We start from the raw sequence: 10,923 nt of genomic DNA on the forward strand, positions 1-10,923 counted from the left end.
GGCAGCCGTACAATGCCGTCAACGGGTTGATCACGCAGTTGACCGCCAGCTTGCGCCAGTTGGCCGAGGCGATGTTGTTGTGCCAGGCAACGTCGGGCAGCGCCTGATGCAGCACTTCTGCCAGGTGGCTGAGGTGCTGGGCGGCCGGCGAGGTCGGGCCGATGTGGGTGATGCCGGTGGCGACGTGGATAATGGTGCTGCCTTCGTGGCGCGCGGCGTGGGTGGTGGTGCCCTGCAGGATCGGCTGGCCGTTCGGCGACAGCTCCTCTTGGGTGCCCATGCCGTTGTGCAGCAGCAAAATGGCGCACTGGGGGTTCAGCTTCGGCAGCAGCGCGCTGACCGCGCTGGACACCTGCCAGGCTTTCAGCGTCACCAGCAGCAGCTCGCTTTGCGCAAGGTGCTCCGGATCGTTAGTGGGCAAGTTGCGATTAAACGAGACGCCTTCCGGCTCTATCACGTTCACCGCGCAAAAAGGCTGCGGCACTCTTAGCCATCCCTGTACATCGTGGCCCTGCTGATACAGCCTGGAGAGCCACAGTTGTCCGAGCGCGCCGCAACCAGAATGGTTATTTTCATTCAGTCTCCTTGGAAACACGGGATACCGCTCAATTACCGTGAATTAACTATAGGCTTTATGGCAGCCCGAAGCGCTATCCCTGCGTGCGTTCAGCAGATTTTGTCTGAGGCGGCAAAGCGGTTATCATGCTCGGCATCAAAATCGCCTAAGCTATTAGGCACTCATTCAGGAGGAAGAAGTATGCCATCTTTCGACATCGTTTCCGAAATTGATATGCAGGAAGTGCGTAACGCCGTTGAGACGCCACCCGCGATCTCGGCACCCGCTGGGATTTTCGCAACGTGCCGGCCAGCTTTGAGCTAAACGAGAAAGACCAAAGCATCAATTGCCACCGAGTCTGATTTCCAGGTGCAGCAGCTGCTCGATATTCTGCGCGAAAAGCTGAGCAAGCGCAGCATCGACGGCGCCGCGCTGGAGATCCCGGAAGAGTTTACCCACAGCGGTAAAACCTACAGCGTGGAAGCCAAGCTGAAGCAGGGATTGAAACCTCTGTGGCGAAGAAAATCGTCAAGCTGATCAAAGACAGCAAGCTGAAGTGCAGGCGCAGATCCAGGGCGAAGAAGTGCGGGTGACCGGCAAGTCACGCGACGATTTGCAGAGCGTGATGGCGCTGGTGCGCGGCGGCGATCTGGGCAGCCGTTCCAGTTCAAGAACTTCCGCGATTAATCTCTACGGGGCCGGCATTGCCGGCCCTGATTCTTTACAGCGAATTGACCAGCGCTTCCAGCTGACCGCGATTGGTCTGCTTGGTATCCACCTTGACGTAGGCGCTGCGCTCTTCCGGCACTACGATCGCCTCGGCCACGCCGGGCTGCGCCTTCAGGCGGCTTTCCAGCGCCGAATCTTTCACCGCCAGTTCCGACAGCGTAATGCGCAGGCTGCTGACATACGGCGGTTCTTTCATGGTGCTGCTGACCAGGAACCAGAGCGCGGCCAGCACGGCGCCGGCGATAAACACCAAGCCCGCCCCCTGCAAACCGTACAGCCAGCCGCCGAGGCTGCCGCCGATCGCCACGCCGATAAACTGGCTGGTGAGTAGACCCCCATCGCGGTGCCCTTGTAGCCGGCCGGTGACTCTTTGCTGATCAGCGAAGGCAGAATGGCTTCCATCACGTTGAAGCCATGAAGAACAGCTGCACGCCGGCGATGATGCCCCACAGGTGCGCGCCGAGAGCCACAGCAGCACTTCGGCGCAGAACAGCACTGCCACGCAGCCCATAAAGACCTGCTTCATGCGGCGATATTTTTCGGCATAGATGATGAAAGGCACCACGGCGGCGAACGATACCAGCATGGTGACCAGGTAGACGATCCAGTGCTCGCTGGCCGCCAGCCCGGCTTTTTCCATCGCCAGCGGCAGCGCCACGAAGCTCGACATCAGCAGGATATGCAGGCACATGATGCCGAAGTTGAGCTTCAGCAGGCGCGAGTTGCTCAGCACTTTGCGGAAGCTGCCGCGCACGATGCTGGACTCGCGGTTCAGCAGGTGAGTGTCGGCGGAAGGCACTACCGCCAGGGTGATGACAATGCCGGCCAGCGCCAGTACGGCGATCATCCAGAACAGCGCATGCAGGCCGAAGGCGTGGGTGATGATAGGGCCCAATACCATGGCGATGCAAAGGTGATGCCGAAGCTGACGCCGATAAACGCCATCGCCTTGGTGCGGTTCTGCTCGCGGGTCAGATCGGAGAGCAGCGCCATGACCGCGGCGGCGATCGCGCCGGAGCCTTGCAGCGCGCGGCCGAGGATCACGCCCCAGATCGAATCGGTCGCGGCGGCGATCGCGCTGCCGAGGGCAAAGATCAGCAGGCCGCCGACGATCAGCGGCTTGCGGCCGATGCGATCGGACACCAGGCCGAACGGGATTGAAACACCGCCTGCGCCAGGCCGTAGATGCCGATGGCGATGCCGATCAGCGCTTCGCTGGCGCCGTTGAGCGCCATGCCGTAGGTGGTCAGCACCGGCAGTACCATAAACATGCCGAGCATGCGCAGGGAGAATACGGTGCCCAATCCCCAGGTGGCGCGGCGCTCCTGCGGGGTCATTGAATTATCGTTCACATCAAACCTCGGTAAAAACCATGCCATCAGACGTTGAAACGCGCCTGATGGCATGACTTCTGTAAAGCTGCGTCATTTTAGTGTGCAGGGCAGGGGGGGTAAATCGAATGTTGTTTAACAGATATTACAGTTCGGCCGCTTTTCGGCGTGACAATAAATGGGCCGCAAAAGCGGCCCATTCACAGATGATTTGGCTTACCAAACGTAGGTCACCAGCGCTTCAGGCGCCGCCGTGGCGCTGAAGTCGATCGACATCATCACGCTCAGCGAGGTGATGGCGACGATGGAGAACACGAACAGTTTACGCGCCCAGACGCTGTCGTTTTCGGTCTTGTAACCGCGCAGCGCCATGCCGAGCCACCATACGCTCACCGCCGCAGCGACGATCAGGTACTTGTAGCCGGCATAACCTACCAGGGTCAGCATCAGCGTGGCGATCATAAACGCCAGGATGTAGACCGTGATGTGGTTCTTGGCGACGAAATGCCTTTCACCACCGGCAGGACCGGAATGTTGGCCGCCTGGTAATCTTAAAGCGGAAGATAGCGATCGCATAAGATGCGGCATCTGCCACAGGCTAAAGATAGCCAGCAGGATCAACGCGCCGGCGTCGAACTCGTTGGTCACCGCGCAATAGCCGATAACCGGCGGCGCGGCGCCCGACAGGCTGCCGATCAGCGTGCCGTAGACCGAGTGGCGTTTCATGTACAGGCTGTAAACGCCGACATAAACCACGAAGCCCATCACCGCCAGCCACATGGCCAGCGGGTTGGCCGCGATATACAGCAACGCGAAGCCCGCAATACCCAACACGGTCGCATAAACCAGGGTGACACTCGGCGCGATCAGGCCTTTTACCAGCACCCGATTCTTCGTTCTCTCCATTTTCTTGTCGATGTCGCGGTCGATGTAGTTGTTAAACACACAGCCCGACGCGACCACCACGAGACACCACCAGGGTGGCGAGAAACAGGGGATAGTCGATGCTCCCTTTGGAAGCGAGCAGGAATCCCCCAACGACAGAAATTAAATTGCCGAAAATAATTCCTGGTTTAGTGACTTGCAGGTATTGCTTAATCATCACGTGCAGCTCAGCTCTTAATCGACCATCATATTGATGTTGAGGTTGTACATAATCCAGAGTGAACCTACAACAACGATACCGATGATCATAGCGGTGAACAGCAATGCCACCAGGTTCCAGCGCTCTTCCGAATGTGTTCATGTGCAGGAAGTAACCAGGTGAACAATCACCTGGATAACCGCCATACCGACAACACCGCCAGGATGGTGGAATGAGAGGCAGTGCCGTTCATTACCATCGCAAATGGAATTACCGTCAGATGATCGACAGGATAAAGCCGATCAGGTATGACTTCACGCTGCCGTGGCTTGCGCCGCCGTGAGAGGTTTCATGGGATGAATGGCTCATTACATAACCCCCAGCAGGTAGACAACGGTAAATACGCAGATCCAGACCACGTCCAGGAAGTGCCAGAACAGGCTCAGGCACATCAGGCGGGTTTTGTTGGTCGCGGTCAGCCGAACTTGCTCACCTGAATCATCATCACGATGATCCAAATCAGGCCGGAAGTTACGTGCAGACCGTGGGTGCCGACCAGCGCGAAGAAGCTGGACAGGAACGCGCTGCGATCCGGACCGAAGCCTTCGGCGATCAGGTGATGGAATTCATAGATTTCCATCGCCACAAAGCCCAGACCAAACAGGAGGTCAGGAACAGCCAGGTGTTTACACCGCCAACTTTACCCTTGTTCATGGCGATCATCGCCATGCCGTAGGTGATGGAGCTGAACAACAGCAGGAAAGTTTCGACCAGGACAAACTTCAGGTCGAAGATGTCTTTGCCTGAGGGACCGCCCGCGGTCCGTTCACCAGGACTGCATAAGTTGCGAACAAGCTCGCAAACAAATACAGTCGCTCATCAGGTAGATCCAGAATCCGAAGACTTTGGTCTCACCCGCATCGTGGTGCCCATGCTCTGCATGGGCTGCGTTATGATTGGTCAGAGTTTCAGTTGACATGGTTCACGCCTGCTTTACGGATTTGTTCGTAGTGTTGGTTCTCAATGCGCTCGATTTCATCAACCTGCACATAGTAGTCAACATCGTGATCGAAGCTCTTGCCGATCCAGACACGATCATACCGATGAAGCCGGCCAGAGCCATCCACCAGATTTCCCAAATCATTGCGAAACCGAAGACCAGGCTGAAGAAGGCGATGATCACGCCGGCGCCGGTGTTCTTAGGCATATGAATCGGTTCGTATTTAGCCGGTTCTTATACGCTTCGCCTTTTTCTTTCATGTCCCAGAATTATCACGGTCATGAATCTGCGGCACTACGGCAAAGTTATAGAACGGCGGTGGAGACGAGGTTGACCACTCCAGAGTACGAGCGCCCCATGGGTCACCGGTCAGATCGCGGTTCTGTTCGCGGTCACGGATACTGACGAAGATCTGGATCAGCTGGCACAGGATGCCGCAGGCGATCAGCGCCGCACCGCCGGCTGCAACCAGCAGCAGAGGGTGGAACTCAGGGTTGATGTTCTGGCTGATACGACGGGTCATGCCCATAAGCCCAATGCGTACAGCGGCATGAAGGCGGTGAAGAAGCCGATGATCCAGAACCAGAACGCGCGATGCCCCATTTTTCGTTCAGCGTGAAGCCGAAGGATTTCGGGAACCAGTAGGTCAGGCCCGCGAAGCAACCGAACACCACGCCGCCAATGATGACGTTGTGGAAGTGGGCGATCAGGAACAGGCTGTTGTGCAGCACGAAGTTCGCGCCCGGCACCGCCAGCAGAACGCCGGTCATACACCCACGGAGAAGGTGATGATGAAGCCAACGGTCCACAGCATCGCGGAGTTGAGCTTGATACGGCCCTGATACATGGTGAACAGCCAGTTGAAGATTTTCACCCGGTCGGGATGGAAATGATCATGGTGGCGATACCGAAGAAGGCGTTAACGTTCGCGCCGGACCCCATGGTGAAGAGAGTGGTGCAGCCAGACGATGAACGACAGAACGGTGATCGCGATGGTGCCCATACCAGTGAGGTATAGCCGAACAGGCGTTTTCTGGAGAAGGTCGCGGTGACTTCGGAGAACACGCCGAACCCGCAGAACCAGGATATACACCTCTGGGTGACCCCAGGCCCAAATCAGGTTGATGTACATCATCATGTTGCCGCCCATATCATTGGTGAAGAAATGGGTGCCCAGATAGCGATCCAGGGTCAGCAGCGCGATGGTGACGGTCAGAATTGGGAAAGAAACGATGATCAGGACGTTAGTACACAGTGCGCCCAGGTGAACACCGGCATCTTCATCATAGGCATGCCAGGGGCACGCATCTTCAGAATGGTGGCGAAGAAGTTCACGCCGGTCAGCAGGGTACCCAGACCGGAAATCTGCAGACTCCAGATCCAGTAATCGACCCCGACGCCAGGACTGTACTCTTTACCCGACAGCGGCGGATACGCCAGCCAACCGGTCTGAGCGAACTCACCGACCCCCAGGGAGATGTTGATCAGCACAACGCCCACCACGAAGAACCAGAAGCTCAGGGAGTTCAGGAACGGGAAGGCGACGTCGCGCGCACCGATTTGCAGCGGCACCACGACGTTCATCAGGCCGACCACGAAAGGCATCGCCATGAAGAAGATCATGATAACGCCGTGCGCGGTGAAGATCTGGTCGTAGTGGTGCGGCGGCAGGAACCCGGCTTCGCCGGCGGACGCCAACGCCTGCTGGCTACGCATCATGATGGCGTCGGCGAAGCCGCGCAGCAGCATGACCATCGCCACGATGATGTACATGATACCAATTTTTTTATGGTCGACCGAAGTCAGCCATTCGCTCCACAGCCCTTCCATTTGCCGAAATATGTCAGCAGCGCCAGCACTGCCAGGCCCCCGACAATAATTGCGGCTACGGTGACCATGATGATCGGTTCGTGGTACGGAACCGCATCAAGTGTTAATTTTCCAACATCAGTATTCCTCGGCTCCGGCGTGAGCAGCATGTTCACCCATGTCCATACCTTGGCTCATGTCCATGCCTTCGTGCGCGCCAGCGCCCTTGTGCATATCCATGTCGCCCATGAATTTGGCAATTGTTTCTTTGAACAAATTCGGTTTGACAGCGGCAAAGTACTCAACCGGGTTGTTTTCACTCGGCTCTGCCAGTTTGTTAAAGTCGTCGGTGGGTTCAGGTTTTTAGGCGATGCCTTCACCTTGGCCACCCACTGATCGAAGTCGCCTTCGGTCGGGGTAACGATCGCGGTGAATTTCATACCGGAGAAGCCTGCGCCGCTGTAGCTGCGGAGATGCCCTTGTAGGCACCGGCTTCGTTGCCGATCAGGTGCAGTTTGGTCTGCATGCCGGCCATCGCATAAATCTGTCCACCCAACTGCGGGATAAAGAACGAGTTCATTACCGAGTTAGAGGTGATCTTGAATTCGACTGGAACATCTTTCGGGAAAGCCAGCTCATTAACGGTCGCAATGCCTTGTTCCGGTAGATGAACAGCCATTTCCAGTCGAGCGACACCACTTCGATCGTCATCGGCTTCTTGTCGGTGACAATCGGCTTGAACGGGTCGAGTTCGTGGGTAGTCTTCCAGGTAATGGTGCCAAGGATGGCGATGATAATGATAGGAATGGTCCAGACGACCGCTTCGATCTTGTTGGAGTGGGCCCAGTTCGGACTGTACTTGGCGTCTTTGTTGGAAGAACGATACTTCCAGGCAAAGGCGAACGCCATGAAGATAACTGGCACCACCACGATCAACATCAACGCGATTGCAGTGATAATCAGTGTCCGTTGCTCAACACCAATTGCTCCTTTGGGATTCATCAAAACCATATCGCAGCCACTGAGCAATACAGTGCCTGCGATTAATGACAGCATCCCAATACTTTTATTGTATTTCTTAAGTCTCATCTAACGACCTCAATAACAAAGGCTCAATTGTCGTTCATGTGTGCGGGCATTTTACGGGAAGGTTGCAGTCTGTAAACATGCTTAAGGGAGTGTCGCGCTTGTTGACACTTTCTGTTAAGGGGGTCACAGATGTACCCTGCGTGACAATTTACCAATGACAACAACGCGTTGGCACGCTGAATCGTGACGAGCAGTCCGTATGTTAAGGAAAACTAAAGGTATGATGAATTGGCGAAGAAATGCGCGGCGGGGAAATACGCAGAAAAGGTTTATTTAATGTAAAATAATTGTGTCTTAAAGGTGAATTTAATTTTATTTCCGAGTGCGGCAGTCGGATAAAAAAATAATTTCCGCGTCGATTATCTTTTTTTACCAAAATAAATATACCCGCGGATCGCTTTTTTTCGGCCGGCGAAATCGCCGGCCGGTCAGATTATGCCAAACGGGTGCGGCGCAGGGCCAGGTAATCCAGCGCGCTGCCCATCGCGACGCCGAGCAGGCTCAGCGCGGCGCCGACCTGCAGCAGCCGATCGCCAACAGCGGTGCCTGCGTCCAGTCCAGCGCATTGGCGATCAGCACAGCAACCACAGGCCCAACAGCGAACAGCCCAGCGTCAGCAGGCGCAGCGCCCAGCGGTAAGATCCGGAAAACTCGTGCGCGGCATAAAGTCGCCATGTTGCTGGGTGTTTCCAGCGTCTGGCGGCAGATGCCGAGCAGCAGCAAGCGGGCAGGGCTGCTGCGATAGAGAACGGTAGAACAACGGCCAGCCGTGGGCTTCGACGAACCAGCCGGCGATCGGGCCGACATAGACGCGCCCCACGGCGGACAGCGCCGACAGCAGCGCGAACTGGGTGGCGGAGAACGAACGGTTGCACAGCGTCATCAGCAGCGCCACGAAGGCCGCGGTGCCCATGCCGCCGCACAGGTTTTCGAGAAGATGGCGCTGCCCATGTGAGCAGGCTCTTGTCGGTCACCGCCAGGATCCAATACCCGAGGTTGGAGACCGCCTGCAGGACGCCGAACAGCATCAGCGCGCGGAACAGGGTGAGACGTTGCATCAGCACCCGCCGAACAGGGCGCCGACGATGGTGGCGAACAGGCCGAGCGTTTTGTTGACCAGCCCGACTTCACCGGCGTCGAACCCCACGCCGCGGATCAGGAACGTGGTGCTCAGGCTGCCGGCGAAGGCGTCGCCCATTTTGTACATCACGATCAGCAGCAGGATCAGCCAGGCGTTGTTGCGGCCGAAGGAAATCACGCAGCGGCGCGACGACCGCCTGTCCATGGTGCGCGGTGCCGGGATGCTTTCATCGGGCTCCGGCGCCATCAGCGTGGCGGCCACGCCGATCAGCATCAATCCGGCCATCAGCCAGTAGGTGGCCTGCCAGCCGAAATAGCGATCCGCCAGCCACAGCGCCAGGCCGCGGAAACCAGCATCGCCAGCCGTAGCCCAGCACCGAGATCGCCGCACCCGCCCCGCGCTCTTCGGCTTTCAGCAGGTCGGTTTTATAAGCGTCGAACACGATATCTTGCGAGGCGGAGCAGAACGCCACCAGCACCGCCAACGCCGCCAGCCACCACAGGTGCTGCGCGGGCTGCATGAAGCCATCGCCACGATCGCCGCCACCAGCAGCAGCTGGCTGATCAGCAGCCAACCGCGCCGCCGCCCGAGAAACGGCGGGGTATAGCGGTCCATGAACGGCGACCAGAGGAATTTGAATACGTAGGCCTGGCCCACCAGCGAGAAAATGCCGATGGTTTTCAGATCGATGTTTTCGACGGTCATCCAGGCTTGCAGCGTGCCGAGGTCAATGCCAGCGGCAGACCCGACGCGAAGCCCAGCAGCAGCAGAATGGCGGAGTTACGCTGGGTGAAGATGTTCAGATAGTGTTTCGACATGAGTTCCCTGTCTGCGCCGCCCGATCCGCCGGGCGGCGCAAGGCGCGTCGATTAGCGCGCGTTTTGCTTGATAAAGTCGTTGACGCTGGTGTCCTGCGCCATGTCGGCGATCACGTCGCCAGCACGGAGTTGACGGCGTCGGTGATCTTCTCGTTGGTGGCCGTGAAGGCGCCCTGCACGTTATAACGTCGAGCGGTAATTTTTTCACCTGCTTGTTGCCGTTCTTCGCCTGGGCGATGATCGAGATGTCGGCTTTGGTGGTGATGTTGTAGCGCAGGTTACCTTCGGAAACGTCCGCGTACAGGTTTTTGACGACGATCTGCAGCGCCACCGGGCCGTCGGCGCCGATCATGTAGCCGCGAGCGCCCATCTGTTTCTCCCACTTCCTGCAGCAGGAAACGCAGATCGCGCGATGGCGTCAGCGTGACCAGTTGGCCGTCGCGATTCACCTTGGCCAGCGCCTGATCGTTGCGCTGATCCGCGCCGTTGATGCTGATGGTGATGCCCTGCAGGGTAGGATCCTGCTGCGGCAGAACGATTTTCGGCGTGACGTTCAGGGTGTTGCTGCTGGTCGCGCAACCGGCCAGCAGCAGGGCGGCCAGCAAAGGAGACAAAGTTTCTTTTAACATGTTTCTGTCTCATTCTCGATGGATTTAGCAATAATCAGAGCGGGATAGCCGACAACAAATTGCCGACATCATAGCATCGCCGCCGTGCGGTGGAAGCGCGGAAGGCGCCTGAGTGACAAATTTTTTACCTGCCGTTGATAAAAACACGCTTTTTTGGCCCGCTCAATCGGATAATCCCCCAAGCGGCGGGGATGACGCTCATCATCTGACCGCAGAAAAGAGAAATTGTCCCGGTGATGGTCTAAACGGGGGAAAACCGGCTAATAGTGAACTAGATGGGCACGGTCCTCTGCCGGTGTTGTAAGGAGATCCTTGATTCGCGAGCAAATAGAAGCAAGTTAAGGGCGGCGTTTGAGCCCGCGTATCTGGAAGTCGTTGATGAAGCTATCGTCATAACGTTCCGGCGGGTTCAAAAGTCATTTCAAAGTGGTATTGGTCAGCGATCGCTTCGTCGGCGAACGGTTTTTGACGCGTCACCGCTCTATCTACGGCGTACTGTCGGAAGAACTGGCCGATGGCGTACACGCGCTGGCGCTGCACACCTATACGCTCAAAGAGTGGGAAGATTGCAGGATACCGTGCCGGCCTCGCCGCCGTGCCGCGGCGCCGGGACGCTGGCCTGAGGGGAAATTTTCAGGTATCAGTGGAACTTTGCCCTCGAATTAGGGTATTACTACTGACGAATTTTGAAACGGCCTGCGGGCCGTTTCTGTTTTGACGACGACACGGCCGACGCGCAATATGGCCAACGTTCGGTCTGTTTTGCGGCCTTTGGCGATTGAATCGGCAAAAGTGTG

General features: G+C 57.2%; 5 protein-coding genes across 5 annotated transcripts; 1 reads left to right on the top strand and 4 right to left on the bottom strand.

The window, feature by feature from the left end:
• The first annotated feature begins 757 nt into the window (after window positions 1–757).
• On the top strand, window positions 758–1,093 carry LOC120352883 (UPF0234 protein Spro_1084-like). Its single transcript, XM_039435192.1, has 2 exons — window positions 758–853; window positions 926–1,093. The coding sequence occupies exons 1-2, from the start codon at window positions 758–760 to the stop codon at window positions 1,091–1,093; spliced, it is 264 nt and encodes an 87-aa protein (XP_039291126.1).
• A 184-nt stretch (window positions 1,094–1,277) lies between these two features.
• Window positions 1,278–2,132, bottom strand: LOC120352884 (inner membrane transport protein YajR-like). The gene has a single exon (XM_039435193.1). The coding sequence runs from the start codon at window positions 2,130–2,132 to the stop codon at window positions 1,278–1,280; it is 855 nt and encodes a 284-aa protein (XP_039291127.1).
• Window positions 2,133–2,832: 700 nt separating this feature from the next.
• On the bottom strand, window positions 2,833–4,340 carry LOC120352885 (protoheme IX farnesyltransferase-like). The gene is made up of 2 exons (XM_039435194.1): window positions 4,194–4,340; window positions 2,833–3,627 (listed from the first exon to the last, which is right to left on the bottom strand). The coding sequence occupies exons 1-2, from the start codon at window positions 4,338–4,340 to the stop codon at window positions 2,833–2,835; spliced, it is 942 nt and encodes a 313-aa protein (XP_039291128.1).
• Window positions 4,341–5,936: 1,596 nt separating this feature from the next.
• On the bottom strand, window positions 5,937–6,530 carry LOC120352886 (cytochrome bo(3) ubiquinol oxidase subunit 1-like). The gene has a single exon (XM_039435195.1). The coding sequence runs from the start codon at window positions 6,528–6,530 to the stop codon at window positions 5,937–5,939; it is 594 nt and encodes a 197-aa protein (XP_039291129.1).
• A 558-nt stretch (window positions 6,531–7,088) lies between these two features.
• On the bottom strand, window positions 7,089–7,520 carry LOC120352887 (cytochrome bo(3) ubiquinol oxidase subunit 2-like). Its single transcript, XM_039435196.1, has one exon. It carries the CDS (start codon window positions 7,518–7,520, stop codon window positions 7,089–7,091), a length of 432 nt encoding a protein of 143 aa, XP_039291130.1.
• Between the last annotated feature and the right edge of the window lie 3,403 nt (window positions 7,521–10,923).

The sequence above is a fragment of the Nilaparvata lugens genome, chromosome 8, assembly GCF_014356525.2.
Source record: "Nilaparvata lugens isolate BPH chromosome 8, ASM1435652v1, whole genome shotgun sequence".
Lineage (NCBI taxonomy): Eukaryota > Metazoa > Arthropoda > Insecta > Hemiptera > Delphacidae > Nilaparvata > Nilaparvata lugens.

What these genes read in the sequence shown, in the direction of transcription:
- LOC120352883 (XM_039435192.1), top strand. Translation starts at nt 758, where the DNA reads ATGCCATCTTTCGACATCGTTTCCGAAATTGATATGCAGGAAGTGCGT. An exon ending in CGGCACCCGCTGGGATTTTC is followed by an intron (nt 854 to 925) that starts GCAACGTGCCGG and finishes TCTGATTTCCAG; the next exon opens with GTGCAGCAGCTGCTCGATAT.
- LOC120352884 (XM_039435193.1), bottom strand. Translation starts at nt 2,132, where the DNA reads ATGATCGCCGTACTGGCGCTGGCCGGCATTGTCATCACCCTGGCGGTA.
- LOC120352885 (XM_039435194.1), bottom strand. Translation starts at nt 4,340, where the DNA reads ATGGAAATCTATGAATTCCATCACCTGATCGCCGAAGGCTTCGGTCCG. An exon ending in TCATCGTGATGATGATTCAG is followed by an intron (nt 3,628 to 4,193) that starts GTGAGCAAGTTC and finishes TCGCTTCCAAAG; the next exon opens with GGAGCATCGACTATCCCCTG.
- LOC120352886 (XM_039435195.1), bottom strand. Translation starts at nt 6,530, where the DNA reads ATGGAAGGGCTGTGGAGCGAATGGCTGACTTCGGTCGACCATAAAAAA.
- LOC120352887 (XM_039435196.1), bottom strand. Translation starts at nt 7,520, where the DNA reads ATGGTTTTGATGAATCCCAAAGGAGCAATTGGTGTTGAGCAACGGACA.